The 20,045-nt window shown below is 30.7% G+C and overlaps 1 protein-coding gene across 2 annotated transcripts in view; it reads right to left on the minus strand.

Annotated features, from left to right (window-relative positions):
- Window positions 1-11,470: 11,470 nt before the first annotated feature.
- LOC142333958 (tripartite motif-containing protein 3-like) overlaps window positions 11,471-20,045 on the minus strand; it is a 92,390-nt gene continuing 83,815 nt past the window's right edge. For both annotated transcript variants that reach the window (XM_075381603.1, XM_075381602.1), the window contains one exon: window positions 11,471-19,716. In XM_075381603.1, coding sequence (XP_075237718.1) covers window positions 19,478-19,716 — 239 coding nt within the window. In that variant the 3' untranslated portion in view covers window positions 11,471-19,477. The remainder of the gene's footprint in view (window positions 19,717-20,045) is intronic.

Genomic DNA, 20,045 nt, shown 5'->3' on the forward strand with positions numbered 1-20,045 from the left:
CGTCATACATATTATCAAGTAAATCGCCACATCCATTCTCATAATTTGCAACAAGTTGAGCTGTTTCATGGGCAGTAGAAACAGGGCTATTTGCAGTCACCAACAAAGCAGACACTGCAATGGTGGAAAATTGCAGATCTCTTGCGTTTCACACTTGTAAAATGATCAAAAGTATACAAAACGACAAGTCTATTGCAAAAAGCATTGACATTCCTTTTTCACTCGCTACAAATCCTTTGGCCCCCTCGAATGTAACTTAAAGATATAGAAATGAGCATTAACCTTAATTATAACGACTGAGTACTGATTCTGGCAGGTCACGGCTCTGTTAGAAATGCTTGACGCCCGATTCTATATCGCTAAAGCAGCCTGAAGTAACTCTTCAGGCGCAGTGAGTTTGATAAGACCATCTACACACAGTTGAACGTGCATGTTCATCGACAGTCACACGGGGCAACAATTCTTCAATCTTCTGCCTATCTACCAAGTGCAACAAGCATTGCAAGAAGTAACTGTCACCAGCTAGCAAAACTATGTACAATTCTGATGACCATTCGGGCAGAGGATTCAATGCCGAATACAGCGTTTGTCGTACACTGGCGACCGCGTGATTCTGCTCTAAATCGATCGCTACCTTCGTTAAAATGCTTACATACTATAATCTTTCCGTTGCCTATATCTTGTAAATGACATAGTTCATTTCGTTCAACGTATTGCTTTTGCTGCGTGGTGACCGATTGCAAAATTGCTTCGTTTATTTCGTCACTGTTAATTTCGAATTCAACTTTCACATTAGCATACAAGTGATTGTCATGCAAGAGGCATTAATTGCCATTTTTATCAGCATCGATGCTAAAAGAGTTCGCTACCTAGTGGTCGAAATCGGAAGCTACTGGGCACGTTTTTGAAATTCGCATTTGATTTTAAAATGAGCGCATTAGGCACGCGGGTGACAATTTTGTACGCATAATTTTCTACATGACTGCCCAAAACGTAGAGTAAAATGTATTCAGAGTGTATGTATGTATATATGTTTGTTTCACTGTAGCAGCTCAACGGGTGATCAGATTTAGATGTATGATCCTCGCATTAGAAACGTTACGTTGCCTGATTATCATAGGCTATATAAATGTATTTAAAAAACAATTTAACCACCAAAACACAATAATTCAGAAATACGTAATACCAAAGTCAACTTTTGGTATTAGTTTTTCTGTTACTGTGTTTTGGTGGTTAAGTTGTTATTTTTTATAAATATTTATGTAACCTATGACACCCACGGTAGGATAAAATTGCTCAATTTTGGGGATATGTACGTCGACGACTGCATGTCCGGAAACGAAATAGTGCAAGAAGCTATTGAATCTCAAACGCAGTTCATTGAATTACTAAATTAAGGAGGATTTCCTTTAAGAAAATGATGTTCAAATCGCTCGGAGGTAATTGAAAATGTTCCCAAAGAATATCGAGAAACTAATGTTCCTCTGGAATTTGAAGACAGAAAAAATGTCAAAACATTGGGACCCACTTGTAAGTTTCAGATTTCATATAATATGCCAACAAGGAGTGAAACCATCACAAAATGTTTAGTACTATCGATAACGGCTACAATATGTGATCCTTTAGGTTTAATAAGCCCAATAGTAATTAATTATAATATCTTTTTGCAATGTCTTTGGCAAGCGAATTTAGATTGGGATGACGGATTACCAGAAGAACTTTGTAAGTATTGAGACTCTCTGTATTTTCAACTAAAGCATGTTGATAAAATTTGCATAAGCAGATTAGTACTTGCACCAGGCAGACCAACAAAAATACAAATACATGGTTTTTCAGATGTGCCTGAAAGGGCTTATGGAGCCTGTCTTTATATTCGTTCAGTGGATGAAAAGGGAAATATATGTAAGAATTTATTATGTTTAAAGTCAAGAGTAGCACCTTTGAAAAAACTTTGTTTTCCACTACTTGAATTATGTGGCACTTTGCTACTATCGCATTTATTAAATAAGACGAAGGATAAACGTAAATTTAGAAGTTCATCTTTGGATAGCCTCAGCTGTAGTTTTGGCTTGGGTGACAGCGGTACACTGTAGTTTTGGCTTGAGTGACACTGTTACCTGAGAACTGGAAAATGTTTGTAGCGAACTGAGTCTCGGAAATTCAACAAAAAAGCTGAAAATGCTACGAGGCATCATATCTCATCAAGTGAAAAACCTGCCGATTTAATTTCCAGAGGCGTTCCGGCTAATCATCTTAAGGATGATAAACTTTGGTGAAATAGTCCTCAGTATCTAAATTCCCACAACAAAATTTTTGGAATACAAACCAAGTTAAAAATTCGAACATGCATTATCCGAGCAACAAAAAACCATAGCACTTCACAGTACTGGAAAACCCAAATGGGATACAATTATTAATTAATAAAATTATGAGTTATAGCATACTGCTTAAGATTTAAGTTGTTACAAACTCAAAACCAAAAATTATGAACCATTGTCCAGTAAGGAATTTAAAATATGCAATTTCTTAGCTTAATTAAATATGTTCAACACGAACAATTTCAATCCGAAATATCTGCACTTAATTCTTGGACTCTGATCTTACCTAAGAGTACTATTTTTTCGCTAAACCCGTTCATTGGCCAAAATGGATTTTTATGAGTTGGTGGTTGTCTTGGAAAACTCTTTTGCAGTTCGAAAGTAAACGTAGATTAATTTTACCTGGTGATCATCTCTTAACAGATTTAATTATTTGTTCGGAGCATCTAAGGCTTCTTCATGGTGGTCAGCTACTTATGTCATCACTACATCAGCTTACAAGATTCCTATAATTCGAGATGTAATAAATCAACAATACATAAATGTACAAAATGTTTCAAATTAAGGCCGTCTTGTGCTCAACAACAGATGGGCGCAATTCCTGCACATTGCATGCAACCATTACGTACCCTTTTATACAGTGAAATTGAGTAGGCCCTATTATGGTGAAAACTGGTAACCCAAGAAATAAGACTTTTACAAAGGCCTACGTAGGTATTTTTATTTGCCTTTCTACGTGAGCTATTCACATCGAACTTATTAGCGATTTAACTTCAGAGGCATTTTTTTCGCAGCTTTATCAGCAGACGTGGAAGATGCCTTAACCTTTCTTTTTTTTCCTGTTTAGCCTCTAATCATGGATTACATTCTGAATGACTCAGGTCATTGCAATCACTTAAATTTGGAAGAACAATCAATTTGTTAATGATTCTTTTTATTATGGTATTATTGGTTTTCTTGTCCACTAATCTAATAAGTTCATCTTTACCTGGATGCACTTGAACAACAATTATTCCTAATTTCCACATCAGTGGAGGGAGATTACTACAATCTTCTCCTGGACTGAAAAGGCATTTTACACAAACACACCTTTTTTTAGCCTCCGGTAACTACCGTTCAGATAATACTTCAGAGGATGAATGAGGGTGATATGTATGATGAGTGTAAATGAAATGTAGTCTTGTACATTCTCAGTTTGACCATTCCTGAGATGTGTGGTTAATTGAAACCCAACCACCAAAGAACATCGGTATCCACAATCTAGTATTCAAATTCATGTATAAATAACTGGCTTTACTAGGACTTGAACGATGGAACTCTCGACTTCCAAATCAGCTGATTTGGGAAGACGCATTCACCACTAGACCAACCCGGTGGCTTACACAAACACACCTGTACTCACAATACCGCACTGCAACAAAATGTATACTGCATTGACATGTAACCGCCTGCAAAATGGCAGCAACAATAAATTTAAATAATTATGTTTAATAATAATCAGCTTCCTGTGGAGACTGCGTGTGACGCTATAGTAGTGTGGTGATACGAGCACTTCATGCTAGGCTAGACTGATCATCACAATCAACTGATAATTCTTTGCTGCAAGAGAATATTTGTGCCAGCGGCATGGGAAAATTAATTCTTTCTAAATTAGGATTTACTTATTTCATAACACCAAAAGGATTCTTTTGAACATCATTGAAGGTGAATTTTAAATAATTTTATCTTTAAATAAATTTAAATAATTTATCTTTTAAATTTAAATAATTCCTGGAAATGGGTGATGCACCTTTTACATCACTATGCAACTAGGGAGAGGGGGTTTGTTACTTGAAAATGCAAGATATAAACAATATTAAAAAAATATAAGTTTTTTTATAACTAATAACACTGGAAATTAGAAAAATTATGTTTATTGATAAAATACAACTAAAGAGAATTATGTAGCTAGACAAGAATGTAACATATAACTAATAATACTGACCTCCTCTATGAATCATGAGACCTTGCCGTTGGAGAGGGGGCTTGAGTACTCAGTGATACAGAGTAGCTGGACCGAAGGTGCAACCATATCGGAGAGCTATCTGGCTCTCTGCATTTTCATATAGCAATGATGGAGGCGCCTTCATTGGTAAAATATTCCGGAGGTAAACTAGTCCCCCGTTCGGATCTCCGGGTGGGGACTACTAAGGAGGGGTCACCAGAAAATTAAAAAATAACATTTAACGAGTCGGAGCGTGGAATGTTAGAAGTTTAAAAAAGGTTGGTAGGCTGGAAAATTTAAAAAGAGAAATGGATAGGATAAATGTGGATGTAGTAGGAATTAGTGAGGTTCGGTGGGAAGAGGAAGGCGACTTTTGGTCAGGTGATTTTAGAATAATTAACTCGGCTTCAAATAATGTGCAGGCAGGAGTAGGTTTCATAATGAACAAGAAGATAGGGAAGAGAGTAGAATATTTCAAAACGCATAGCAATAGAATCATTGTAATAAGGGTAAAATCAAAACCTAAACCGACAACGATTGTTAACATCTATATGCCTACAAGCGCCCATGATGATGATGAGGTAGAGTGTGTATATGAAGAAATTGATGAAGCAATTAAACACGTAAAAGGAGATGAAAATTTAATAATAGTTGGAGATTGGAATGCAAGCATTGGAAAGGGCAAGGAAGGAAATATAGTAGGTGCATACGGGCTGGGCAAAAGGAATGAAAGAGGGGACAGACTTACAGAGTTTTGCACAAAGTATAATTTAGTAATTTCCAACACCCAATTTAAAAATCATAATAGAAGAATATACACTTGGAAAAAGCCAGGCGATACTGCAAGGTATCAGATAGATTATATCATGGTTAAGCAAAGATTTAGGAATCAACTTGTTGACTGCAACACTTACCCTGGAGCAGACATTGATAGCGACCATAATTTGGTGATAATGAAATGTAAATTGGGATTTAAAAACCTGAAGAAAAGGTGTCAGATGAATCGGACACCAATATTCAAATATTTACCAAATTTATGGCAAATCTGATTCCTTATTTAACACATTAGCAATCCATTGTAGTCAAATTACTCCATCCAATTTGTAAACCAACACTTAATATAAATGCAAACTTTGTTCTCACCGTCTCAAAAGCTTTTCTGGGACAAGAAAAAAATAAACAAATACAATTATTAAAACTGAAGTGTTGCTTTGAATAGCTAGAAATTTGTTAATGATCTGCTGTCAGGAGACAGTTCTATAACAATCGATTTAATAAAATGATTAAGCTTGAAATATGACACTTCCCTTAAATTCAGGTAAGAAATCATTGGACCAGGATAGTCAATTTAACCCGCTAGTTTGGTCTAGTGGTAAACTTGTCATCACAAAGTTGAGAGTTCAAATGCTAGTAATGGCAGATTAGGTTTCAATTAACCACACATATCAGGAACTGAGACTGTACAAGACTACAATTCATTTACATATCATCCTCTGAAGTTAATACTTTATGGTAGTTCCAGAGGCTAAACAGAAAAAGAGAGGAAAGAGTTGTTAATTTGGGTTTTGAGAGGGTTCACCCAACGAATCTCCAGCTGGTATAGCTTATTTGAGTACTGTCAATTGCCTAAACAGGAAATTGGTAACTGCTGCTGTTGTTCTGGTTGTAACAGAGGTGTTCAACAAATTTTGGCATAATGTTCTATTATATAAACTTGTTCAATCAGATTGCTCTGCAATTTGGCATGGGAGGCTGTGATGTGGTCCACAATAGAACTGAAAACTGTCCAAAACATCACATTGAGGGGGATATTGGGTGCACCATGGTTCATTAGAAATATACACTATGCTATGATGTCAATTTAAAGACCTTAGAAGTGAGTGTGGAACAAGCACAGATACCATTTGGGATGTCTGCCATGTCCAAAAATCAGCATCTCGGAGATATTTAAAGAGAAGACCTGATCCTGCAGGGAGTAAGGTAAATTTCATCCTGTACTTGACAAACCACCGATTTGTAAAGCCACAAGAAATCAGCCCAACCAGATCAGGAATCTCACTATCGGATTAATAGGTAGTGCTGTGATTTCAGCTCTGAGTATATGTGTCATCTCATTCATCAGGTTCGATAGACCCCCATTACAAGAATGATGATTATTTACAATTGATTGAATATCATTTAAAGTGTTCAAGTCAATTGAGAATCCTGTCGATTGTGAAATTGGGGCAGTTATTCGATTTTTGAACATGAGAAATGTCAAACTACAGATAATTGATGTAATTATTAATTTATTATCAACACACGTATGAATGTGCATGATTGTCATACATGTTGTACTTAAACTAATAAATCTATATGTACACATATGTAATGCAAGAATATTTCAAACATAACAAAATGAATAATTTCATTTTTTGTTTGGACTTAAAAACTATCAAGACGTAATTCTCTCTTGTTTATTAGTTCAACAGCAAGATATATTAATTTCCTTTGCATGTAAAAGTCACATACAAAGCTATATACCCTTTACCCATTCTTGTAATCTACTGTTAACAAGGTACCTAAATACAAATATATTCTTGTTAAGTTCTTTCATCAATTATGCAGTTCATAGAATCTGATAGATTATTTTATTTACCGGGTAAAAATAATGAACTCAAACAAAAATATTATTCATTTAATTTTTTTTATTTTAAACAATAAATAATACATAGTATTTCATGCATAAATATAAATAGCCATATATTTAATAGTAAAAATAATATTATGGCAACAAATACAATAAGCGAACAATATAATTAAAAAAAGTAAAAATAATAACATGACTAGGTCATTTTTATTTCTTAATTAATAATATAAAAAAGAATTTTATTGAAATAAAAAAGTAATAACGAATTTTGTCAATGATTTTAATTTTGTTAAATAATTCAACAGAAAAAATTTGTTCATTTCATTTAACAATCTTTCAAGAAAGTAAATTCTAGTCTTTTGACTACTTAAAAAAAGAAAAATTACGTATTATATGGATGATTACTGAAAACATGTAACAATAAAAGTAATGCAGGGGCGATTATAATGAGTATGTACATATCATACAATAAGGTTCAGGTCCTTATAACTGAAGAAGCCTCTTTACCTATTTAACTATCATGTCCTCTTAACTAACTCTATGATAAGAATCATGTTTCCAATATATTTATACTTCAAAGTTCGTAACATGAATCGCATATCTTAAAAATAAAAAAAAATATTTTTTAGAATACAAAAAAAGCTTTTTTGTTTATTAAATTTTTGTTTCTCAAAAAGGCATTGATAAAATCTCTCTTTGGCTAGTAGGTCATAATATATTAGGCAAAAGAGTATACTTTTAGAAATTTAAAAAACTATTATCGATGACGAAAAGTTAAAAGTTATGTCCTCTTTCACCCTCTGTCCTTTCTGTCTTTCTCTCTTTATACAATCTAAAAACTCTTCCACGCTACAGTTACAAAACTGAAATTAACGGTGCAATTTTGTGGATGAGATTGTAAATCATCCACAGAAGCCTTGTTCACAACATAGCCTATCGACAGATTTTTAAAGAACATAAAATTATGTATTTTGGTTTGGAAAATGCGCTACAGAAATGTTTAAAATTATAAAACAAGTGCAAAATGATAAAGCTACTTCTCATCTGACAGCAATTTGCTCATTTTCATGATGTTCATATAACATTGGAAAATGACAGTAGGGGGAGGCCAGTGGCCGGCTGTGCCGATGAAAACATTGAATGCATGCTCACACATGTGTTCAATGTCGCTAGACAGCAAAGGCATTTTTTGCTTATTAAGCAACATGTCCTGAAACATTTATGGAATTTGTTGTATGCGACTAAATTTTCATAAAACCAAGGATCGGTTCCTGTTTTGTGACATCTCGTTGAATAACAAAGCTATCAATCACTGTGTGGTAGTTTTTAGCCAAACAGGTGGTAGTGCTGGGCCATAATACTTGCCATTTTCTATTTCATAAAGTTAAGATGCACATGAAGGAGGGAGCAGTAGGAGTCAGTTGCCATAGAAAAAAGTGTTATAAGTATCCTAAAGGCGATTCTAAAAGAAGACTTCTCTAGGGCGATGATCTATACAACTAATCTAAACACAGTATAATGTTGAAGGGAGGTGCTTATTAATACAAATAGATTTTCTTGCAAATTTTTTTTTTATAGCCTGTCCTGGAACTTTTTGTACAAACTGTGTGTTTTATATATAAGTACAGATCGATTTTAATATAGGTATATCTATCAGTTATGAGAGAGTTTCTTGCCAAGAAATCAACAACTAAATTAGGTCACCTTGATCATTCATTTGTCTTTATCCCCTGTGATTTCTATTGTCACATAAAGTGCAGATTGTTCCAGTATGACTTCTGGTTGTTCCAATATATCATGTTAAAGGAATTTAGGAGTGTTCCAGTAAAAGAGTTCAAGCCCTTTTTCAAGTAACAAGAACACGATCTAAATCAATGTATAGATGCACAAGGGAAGCACTTTAAAATCAATAAAAATTTTGATGTACAGTTTCAAATTTAAGTTTTTTTACAAGTTATATTACTACAGGATAATTCCCGGAACAGTTGTGTGTGCAAAGTTGTCAACTTTCAACACACAACTGTTTTACACATATAAGGTCTGTTCAGAAAATAACTGAACATTCTTAATTACATGCCAATAAAGAATGTACGGTTGGCAGCATTGTGTTCCGCATAACCTCTTTTGTAACCTCTTATTCTTGGATTTTTAGATATCTCGTTTAGGTTTTTGTGCTATTGTTATTTGAGTGCAACATGTTAGTAGTGATTTTTGTTATGTGCAATTTTTATGAGCAATGATACAATGTTACATGCAACATTTTGTGTGAAACTGGAGAAAACAGAAACGTTTCAACTTTTGAAACAAGTTTATGGAGATGATGCTCTGAGTTGTAAGCAATGTTACGAACGGTTTTCACGATTTAAAAGTAGTCATCAGTCAATTGAAGATGATTCTTGACCACGAAGGCCTTCGACTTCAACTGATGACACCCGTGTTCAGAAAATCAACAATTTGGTGCATGCAAATTGCCGACTGACTGCGAGTTATGGCTACGGCATCAAGACAAAAGTTCAATCATCACAATGGATCGGCAAGGGATATCCATGTCCCAAGAAAGCACATAAGTCTCGATCCAATATCAAAGTGATGCTCTCTATTTTTTTCAATTTTAATGGAACGGTGCAATTTGAATTCTAGCCTCAATGTGAAACAGTGAACCGTGCATACTATAAAGGCCTTTTAAAATGGTTACATGAAATCTGCAAAAAAAGACCAGAGTTGTGACGAGACAACTCAGAGTTCCTTCACCACAACAATGCGCCCACACACTCAGCTTTGTGCCAAAAATCAGATGACTGTCCTCCCTCAACCTCAGCCTTCCTACACACCAGACCTGGCTACTTGTGGTTTTTTTATTTTTGAAATTAAAATCAGTGATGAAAGGACGTCATCTTGAGACTTCAAAACTTACTATTTCTTTAAACTTTATAAATATTGTTAACCGTTTTTTTTTAAATATGTAAATTTAGAATGTTTACAGATAATATATTAAACAAATCTAAATTAAATTTACCAAGCTGTTTTTTTTTATGGTTTTTAAAGCTGGATTGATCCAATTTTTTTTGCTCGTTGAAAACTGTCAAGTTCTTTTCAATTTTAACCATACACTGAGAAACTGGTATAATATCTTTACACCATTACTATGCAACCTCCAATTATTCTCAAATTGAATAATTTACATTAATTTTCATTCTTTTAAATTATTTGATTGATTTTATAAGTATCAGAAATGATATATCAAAAATTTTGATCATTTAATTTAATTATTACAGCAACAAATAAATACAACTATAGCAAATGAATTCTTTTTGTGGTTAGTACTAAAATGTTAATTAAATTATGAAATCAATGAGTATTTGTTACTTAAATATACATATCTTGCAATAATTTACTGTTTACAACTTATAAAATGTACATCAAATTTTTTGATGGCGTCATTGAATTCATCTGTTTAATTACTAATTCGGAAAGACTTTTAAAATTCTTTTATGAACACACACTAATTCAACAGTTACGGTAATGCTCTGATAAGATTTTTTTTAACAAATAAATATATATATAAAATATGAATTAAATTATATTGAAATATATATAAGGAGTAGACTTTCAAAACACGGTATACCCAATTTTTTAACTTTGACATTATGACAGAACTTGCTTTGCCATCATCAACCTATCTTTAAAAAAAGGTTAATCGCTAGAAAAAGTTCATTAGGAATTAATAATACAGATTACAAATTTACTAAACTGATAAAATAACTTAAATATTTGCTTATAATATTTAATAAATTAAATGTTTCTGGAGCAAAGCAAAATTAATAACAGACTTCCTTCGGTACCTTAATACAATTATAGTATCTAATGAAGTAATTAATAATCATAAAACTTTATTTTACATACTTTATTAACGATGTCAAAAGAAAAAATTTATCTTAGTGCATGGCGTATAAGAAAACAACTAATCTGATACATAATCTGGGCTGTTTTGGAAATTTTAACATCTATAGAGTTGATTACCCCTGAAACGAATAGTTAATAGTAATAGCATACTTTACACAACTAAGAACATTAAAGTCCTATTAATGCATAATTAGAACTATTTGATTGGTTTAAGAAATTGGTGCTGTTAAACTGATAATTTTTTATTTCAATTTTGGCCAACTGAAGGATCTTATAGCAATTTTCATTTAGCTTTAGTTTTCTTCTCTTGGTTTTCCCACATTTTTTCATTCTTTCCAAAGTGTTTTTTCTTCTTTCTTGTGTCAATTTTGTTACTCCTTTTTTTAGGAGAGGATATTTGTTCTGAAATCCTTCCATGTTTTTTTCATCATTTTTCTAAATTTTTAATACCTTCTGCTATTATTTGTTTTTCTTTTAAATTTTTAGAATTTTCTATAATACCATTTTATTCCATTTTTTATTTATAAATATTTATAATTATTATTAATTTTATAGAGGCAGCTGTAAAATTGGAATCTTTATTTTTTTTATTGTATTTGAGAATTTTTCAGTTTGTTCTTTATATTTTATAATATATAGATTATTTATAGGTATATATGGTTATTTTTTGTTAAAGTTTTTTTTAGTGTATTAGTTTTATTTATTTTTTATTGTTTATTGTATTTTCCAAGCTTTTTCTAGTAGGAAAATTCTTCTTTTAAACTTACAATAACCTTTTATTAAGGTGAGTTAAACATTCAGAATGAATACCTTATAAACGTTAAAACTGCTGATTTTAACACGATTTTATAGTGTCTAAATTTTGCATTTTTTTGTTATTAACCCTACACGTGCCAGAGTCGCTTACAGTGACTTTTATCTACTTGTCTCTAGTGCCAAAATCAGCTCAATCAACTCTTATAAAATGAATTGTTATTATTCTGTGCTCCTCTCTCTTTATTTGAAAAGAAAAGATTATAGAATCCATTTACGTAAAAATATCTGTAATTGACCAAATGGTAGGCGATTTACAGTATCATGAATATAACCTCTATTTGGTAGGTTTGTTTACAGTAGTGTGCGTAGTGCGTTCTACAGTTTTTCAGTTGTAAGTGTTGCTTTTATTATTATTAAGGTAATTTAATGTTAAACCGTCTTTCATTTAGAAATGTTTAATGTGTTTTTAAATAGGCTACTGTAATTTTGTTGTTTTCTTTAGTAGGCTGCTTAGTTTTGTTTTGAAAATGAATAGGTTGTAATGTAGAAATCCAATTCAAAAACTAGATTACTACCATCCATTATGTTATAAAAGGCAGAAAAATGCCTGAATTAAATAAATTTGTAAAATTATCCTAATGTAACTATTTGAACAAGCCGATACATTAGTTTTATGTATAAATTTACTTTGTTGTGTACAGTGGTGAGGAGTGAATAGTGTAGTGAACTGAATATTGTAGTGCAAGAAGTTTTTTGCGACTAACTTGCACTAATATCACATTACTGGGATGAAACATTGACAGACAAAGTCAAAAAACTATAACAAACAAAATTTATATTTTGGAAAATTTTTGCTCTCTATGGATAATTCTCTGCGAGTACTAAAATTTTATTTTTCTTTGTGAAAATTAAAATTTTGAAATATGAAATCTTTCTGAATAATATGATATCTTATATTTCATAGTGCTTTTACAAATAACTAAGTTGTAAAGAAAAAAATCAGAAGGCCGAAAAACATATAAATTTGAGCTAGCAACATACATTGTTCTTAATGGGCAGTAGGGTTAAAGTTTTTAGTTATGCAAAGGTTTTATTTAGTTTTATTATTCTTTTTTCTAGAGCTTTCTGTTTTAGTCAATTTTGTTCTATTATTTCACAAAGGTATTTGAATCGATTGACTTTTTCTATCTCTCCTATTTCTGTTTTTAAAAATTTTGAAGTCAGTCATATATTTGGATTTTTTCCTGGAAATCTGTAAAACTGTTAGTAGATATATATTTTTTTTGACTTGATTCTAAATATTCTGGTAGGAAGGCTAAATCATCTGCGAAAGCTAAGCATCCTATTTCTAAATTTTGTTATTGTATCCTAAGAAGAATTTGTTATTTTTTCTTTTTTTATCATTAATTTGTTATAATATAAAATTTTCATTACATTACATTACCTTCTGTATAAATTAAAGATCAAGGGTTATCTAGCTTTTATCAAAATCAATTTTAGTGGCACAATAATTTAATAAATATTTTGAACTGTACTCCCCTTTTTTTTTACTGATTTATTTCTTTGTTTCTGTTATAAGCACTTTTAAAGCACATTATATTAACAAAAAAACTTCCTCTCTATTTTTTGTTTTAGAACTGAATTATAATGTGAATTAATGAATGCTTCAAGAGAAATATCAATTGCGATTAAAAATTATGAGTTCTGCAGGAACTTTTAGGATCGCTGGATGTACCCAAATATTTTGTAATAATGGATAATTGAATTGGTAACGATCATGAGGATATAAGCTGAGTTGTTGCTCAAAATCACAAAATGTATTCTCCAGTGAACAGTTTTCATTATAAAACAATATTACACGATTAAATAATGCAATTAAGCACAGTAAGTTTCCACAAGAATTACAACTATCTTAAAGAAATGATCAACAGCGGGAAAACCACAAAGTGAGCGATTCACTGCATTCAAGATGACAATCTGTATACACAAGAAACATAAAAGTGGAAGCGACCATATGATTGCTTCTCTTGCCTTTTCTACAGATGGCTCTCAACAAGCGTGTAAATATGTCTTACACCTCCACATATAACCATTATGGACATAAGATTCTGTCCTACATGAATTAAAACCTCTCAACTTTGATAAATTCCTGTCGATGGGCACTAATTTTACTAGGATATTCCGACTATGTTTAAATTTTAATTAATAAAACTATGTTTAAAACAAAAGTTAATTAATCAATTAACAATTAATAAGTCTGGTTTAAAATGACTCATCCGAGAAAAAACAGATGAGACTTATTTTAAACCGGGGTTATTAATTAATTAAGGCTTATGTAATTAAATTGTCAACAATCTGACTCATCTGTCCAATATTTTTGGAAGGCACAATTACATAGTACATTAAAAAGATATTACTTTCAATTTCTCTTTTAAACAGGATGGATCAAGATGTGTTATTTCAATAAGATAATACTGGTATGCAAAATGAATAAATTTAATTTAAACAATTCTTTTGGGAAAAAAATGATAGATTTCATTAGATCAATATCTGCCTGACCACCAAGATCATTTATGAAGAACAGAGTATTACTGCTGAATAAGCTAGATCTGAAAAGGTACATCAGTGAAGAGATAATCACAATCGATACTTCTATGTCACATCATTTATTTTGTAACTTCTGAAAATGCACTTGTTTCAAACGGACACTAACTATTATAGTAGTTTGAACAAATCAGAATGAAATGCTAATTGAAACATTAAAGATGACTTTTTTAACTAATAAAAACTGATAAAACAAGTTACAAAATTTCTTTTTTCTTTTTTTGTTAATTTGAGTGATTTTTTTTTTGAAACTGCATTGTTAACAGATTTATACATTACACACATAGCACAATTGTTTCATTAATCTGAAACAATAACATACTACTTTTAAAAACACAACTAAATAAAAATTAAAATTAATCACAGAAAAAAAATAATAAATATGCAAAGGAACATATAAAATAACATATTTCAATATATACAACATTATACAGACTAAAAATGTATGTATACATAAATTACTGTAAAGCTATTAAACATTATAACAGTCTCAATTAAAATTAACATGCATAACAAAAATAGTATTAATAATATTTAACAATAAAGAAGACATTTCAGTGTAAATTAAGAAATAACATCATTTAAGAGACCTTTTCAAAAAGAATCTGTCCAGAATCTTTTTCTCAGGAGTGGCTGACAAGGTAGGGCTTACTGCAATACTGTATTTTATTTTTATTAACTACTACGGCATTTAATTAAAAAAAATAATTTAAACTTCAAACTTCAATAGAAAGCAATTTCTACTAAAAAAAGTTTGTAATTCAAAACTTCCTGAAAAATTACAGATGACAATATTAATAAATGTTTAGCAAACGCAATTTCAACAGACGATTCAAATATGTGGATGGAAATCGTGTGACATCATGAAAATATTCCAGTCTATCGGTTACGCTCGGTCCTGAATATATTAACTAAAGAATCTGATTTGTGGCTTTCTGAACGATTCGTTCGCCTTTGATAGCTCCTGGTGATTTCTATTTATACTTCGAGCTGAGAATATTATTTATAGGGTTATGATCAGTAACCGAGAGGATGTTTAAAAAATATGATGACAGCCGAATGCTATTTCAAAATAAGAAATATTTTCAAGATCCATAAAAGCATTACGTTAAGTGTGTTTTCTGTACAATCAAATTTTTGAACCTAAACAAAATATATGCAAGGTATTTTACCTGACAGACCTTGTATTTTTACTAAGTGGCTATGATTAAGTGGATGTTGAAAATCGTTAAAAAATCAATTGTAGAATAAAAAAATATTTAATTATACAGACATTCTGATCATTAAATCATCATCTGTAAATACAGAGAGTAATAATTTTATCTTAATACAAATTATTTTTTTTAATACTTGTTCAGATTACATTAATGATATCATCATTTAATATTTAAAACTGCCTTTTTAATATTTTAATTTTTAAATATTTAAATTCAAAATTAATCGTGTAAATTATATACAAAATTATATATAAAAGTACAGTTTTTATACCCAACATTTTATAAAAGATATGTTACCCAGAAAATTTTTATTTCTCTTTATTTAAATTGTGCAACCTTGAGTATCAGGATACATTGGAAATAATAAAAAGAACTTCTAATTTATCCAGCTACTCAAGGCTGTACAATTTTTTTTTACACTGGCACTATATTACAGTCTAGTTAAAAAATTATAATATGAACTTATATTGCAAAATCAAATAAAGTAATAGAAATTAAATTATTCTAAGATAACAAATTACAAAGTTTACGTTTCATGAAAGAAAAGCAACAGTATATTTATTTAATTGAAATTACATAATTTGGTTCAAATTTTTCTTTTACTCTGTATAGTTTCTCTGTTTGCATTTAATTTCAATACTTTTTTTTTTATTAAAAAAAGGCAGGTGAAAAATACTATGTCATTCTTATTAGGAAACAAAATTGAAAGAATCGGAACATATTGATAAATTTTTAACCGGTAAATTGCATGTATTACAACCTAGGTGTCAACAAAATACGGTTAACATTTTGTTATATCGATCTTTTATTATTAAAAATTAGCGAGTACATATTTTATAGTGTATTTTTTAATCTGATTTCAGATTTGCTGGCCAATGATTCGGTCTCGATCAGGCTGGTTAAGAAGCCAACAACAAACTGTAAATATCACAAATTTTCTACAGCTGAATACAACACTGAGAGTATACTAAGTAATCTGTTCAATATTCAAATATATTATATTTATTAAAACATTTGTACTAATCTGAAAATTTTGAAATATTTAATAATAGATACCACCTAATTTTATTTACCACTTATTATGATTATTAAAAAATGCAGAAATGATCTACCTGTCTTGTTAACAAAAATACAATTTTTTTTTCTGCAGTAAAATAATATGTACACCTCTCTCCTAGGACAATCTTTTTGTTATTGTAAATCACATAAGTAAGCCGACTGGAAAAAGTCTGAACAGAGAAACTTTCTTCATTTAATGGTAAAGTTACCCAAACATTTTTTTTTATAGTGTATTACAACTGAACAAATTTATAAGAAACTGAGGTTTAAAACAAACTGTGAACTGAATTTTTACAAAATTAACACTGAAAAACTAAAAGATAGGCGAAAACCATTCCATAGTAATTAATCACAAGTAATCTAACAGAGCGATAAAATTTCAAAACCTGTCTCTATAAAAATCAAGATTGTAATCCGGTTCAGGTTTCATTGAACATATGTTTAGATAATCTCATACAGCAATAGAAATTGGTTTTTAACACCATTTTCAAACAAGGTGAGATTTATCCTTTATACCATTTTTTATATTAATGCTTTATATAAGATTATAGATTTTATATAAGAATACATAAGACAATATGTAGAAATTGATTTATAGATTACATTAAATGTAGGCAATATAATGTGGAAATTTCATTGGAAAAAACAAATTAAGGCTTCCCTTACAGAAAATGCAATCAAAACAAAACTGTCAATGTCTACATGTTAGAGCAAGTTAATTGCTTTTAACTATCTGTATTCACGATTATGATCAAGATACATCATATGAAAATTGCATACGTAATGGAAAGAACAGCATTGTTTGGTCTATCGTTAAGAATTAAGAAAAAAATCTTCAACACAAACTTAGGTAAAGTTTTACTAGAAATACGGATACGTCTTGATTGTATTATTTCTATTTATAGAGAAAGCTAGTTACATAAACAGATTACCGCTTCAGAAATGAAGTTTTTAGGGCAGTTATGAGATGTACTTTGAAAAGACACAGTGTAAAATGAATATCCATAAACGATTAGAAATACAGATTTATATATTGTTCTACAGTGTAGAGAAAAATGAATTCAAATTTAGAATGCATGGCTGTCACCAGTATTTCAAAACTAAAAATACTACAAACCATCTGATAAAATTAAGCTTAAGACAACCCAGATTGAGGTGAAGAGATCATTTACCAAGTTGAAACAAGCAAATGTCTAATCATCGCTTGTAAAAAAAAGAAAATTTTAAGCTAGGCTTCTTTAATTGTACAAATGTTCAAAAAAGATATCACAAATATAGATCCACTACTTTTACTAAGCAGGAATCTTGAACGATCAAGTCAATTGCTTTAAAACTAAATTAAAAACTGAAACCATAATGAACGATATGGTTTCTGCTGAATAACTTCATCATAAAGTTTTCTACCCCTTATGACCTCCTAGTTTTGCAACATCTAGAATGTTTTAAGACAGTAGAAGTGTAAATAAAGTAAGACTGTAATGATGATCAAAGTTGAAGCGACATCAAATTACAAAACTAAAATAATAATAATGGTTTATGATTTAAGTACAAAGGATACAACTGCATAATATACTATCGATATTTCTGTCCTGTGACCCTAATAGTCATCAGACAATAAAAATTGTCCTACATTCCTTTTATACTCATTAAATCTGGCTTCTTTTTTATTTCAGAGCGGGCATCAATTAAAACGGTCAGTAACCAAAAAAAAAAATATTGCCAACATAGAGAGAAAGTGCTGCTAACTTCAGTGATATTTGATAAACCAATTTAATGGATACGACTAACTAATTGCATTTTGCCTTGTTTCACACACTTTTAATTTTCCGGATGTTGTAAAACCATCAGATTGTAGGGAGAATCATTTCAGACTTATCCAGAACTCTTCAGCTTCCTATTAATTTTTGCCTTAAAAATAAGATTTAAACTACGATGTCTATATATTACAAGAAAAATTTAGAATAAATTACAAGAAAAACTTATATTAAAAAAAAATATTTTTACCAAACATAAGGAACAAAATAACTGTCACTGTTGTCGTCTTTTTGTTGAAATAAGAAAATTAGTGAGAGGACTATGCAAGTACATTTATTATTTTCTTTAAGTGCACGGTATCTGACCTGGAGCTAGAATGTATCTCAGAAAAGAAGGGTGGTATACTAGGCACATTACATTCAAATATTTATATGTTTGTCAAAGTTACGGGTTATAAAAAGAAGGAACATCAACAAAATACATCTTTGTAAAATCAAATTTCTATAAGGAAAAGTAAGAAGATTATAAGAATTTCCTTCACTATTCCATTTATATTCTTATCCTGGAGTAAGAGATGAAAGGATCAAATATACGAGCAGGAGGATTAAGGATGAAGTGGTATATTCATGTAACAATAACGCATGAAGGTAACTTATGCAGAATGCACGTGATGGGAGAGTTGAAAAGAAGATGAGGAATAAGTGGTCGAAGGAAGTGGAAAATTGCATACAGAAAAGAGAAAAATTTCACGGAACTAGAACTTGCAGTACGATAAGAAGTAACAGAAAGGCTTATCTTTCAAGTAGACCGGGTTAAACAACTCGAAACTGCACGGAGTAATAGTACATGTTAATATCAGAGTAGATCCACAGGAATGGAGGAACTTAAAAGTATAAATATCTAAGATGAATTTTATTCAGTTTCTGGCAACATTTTGTACTTACAAAGACAGCTGATACAAATGTCCTCGATCGCTGACAAAACCCTAAGGTAGATAATCTAAATCTTCTCTTCCATGAATATATTTGGACATCATTTACAATAAGCAGAACATTTCTTCACGAATAAAGTAAATGATCGGTAGAAAATGTCGTTTGTTTTTTTTGGACAGATTTGTAAATGCAGATCTTCTTAAAAAAACAATTTCAACTATAACCTGATTTAGATGCATTTTTAGAAAAAAATCATACAAAATAATTCAGCTAAATAAAAATACATTAAGTACATTATAATAATATTGCAAATTACAAATTTACCAGTATCGATATTTTTTAATACAGTCATTACCCAAATCGACAACAATTAAATGTCTATCGTTCGTTGTAGTGAGTCCACTAGGACGTTTAAGTTTAGCATCGGCAGAATCGAGTGTAGATAACAAAGATCCACTACTCAACTGGAAAACTTGTATAAAATTACGACCTTTTTCAGATCTTGATGCGACTAACATGCCTTCTGTATCGACAGCGACTCCACCGTATCTGCCACGACCTTTATATACAGAAAAAAAAATTAATAGAGGAAAACAAATGCATTAATATAAAAAAAGGTATTAGCAATTTAAAAAAAAATTGAAAAATTAAAGAAAACTACTTTTTCATGAATTCACTATATGACAGTGAAATACAATAATAAATAAAAAATCAAATTACATGCATGAAGAAATGGTATTTGTTAATATGCGTATGGAATGAACAGAGTACTGTTCTATGACTGTACCACTACAGTCCAGAATATTTCAGTTTCCATTGAGCAGGAAAGCACATTTAGAACGCTACATTACAATAAAAGAGAATTTTCTGTTATGTAATGGTGCAATC

The sequence above is a fragment of the Lycorma delicatula genome, chromosome 13, assembly GCF_047948215.1.
Source record: "Lycorma delicatula isolate Av1 chromosome 13, ASM4794821v1, whole genome shotgun sequence".
Classification (NCBI taxonomy): domain Eukaryota; kingdom Metazoa; phylum Arthropoda; class Insecta; order Hemiptera; family Fulgoridae; genus Lycorma; species Lycorma delicatula.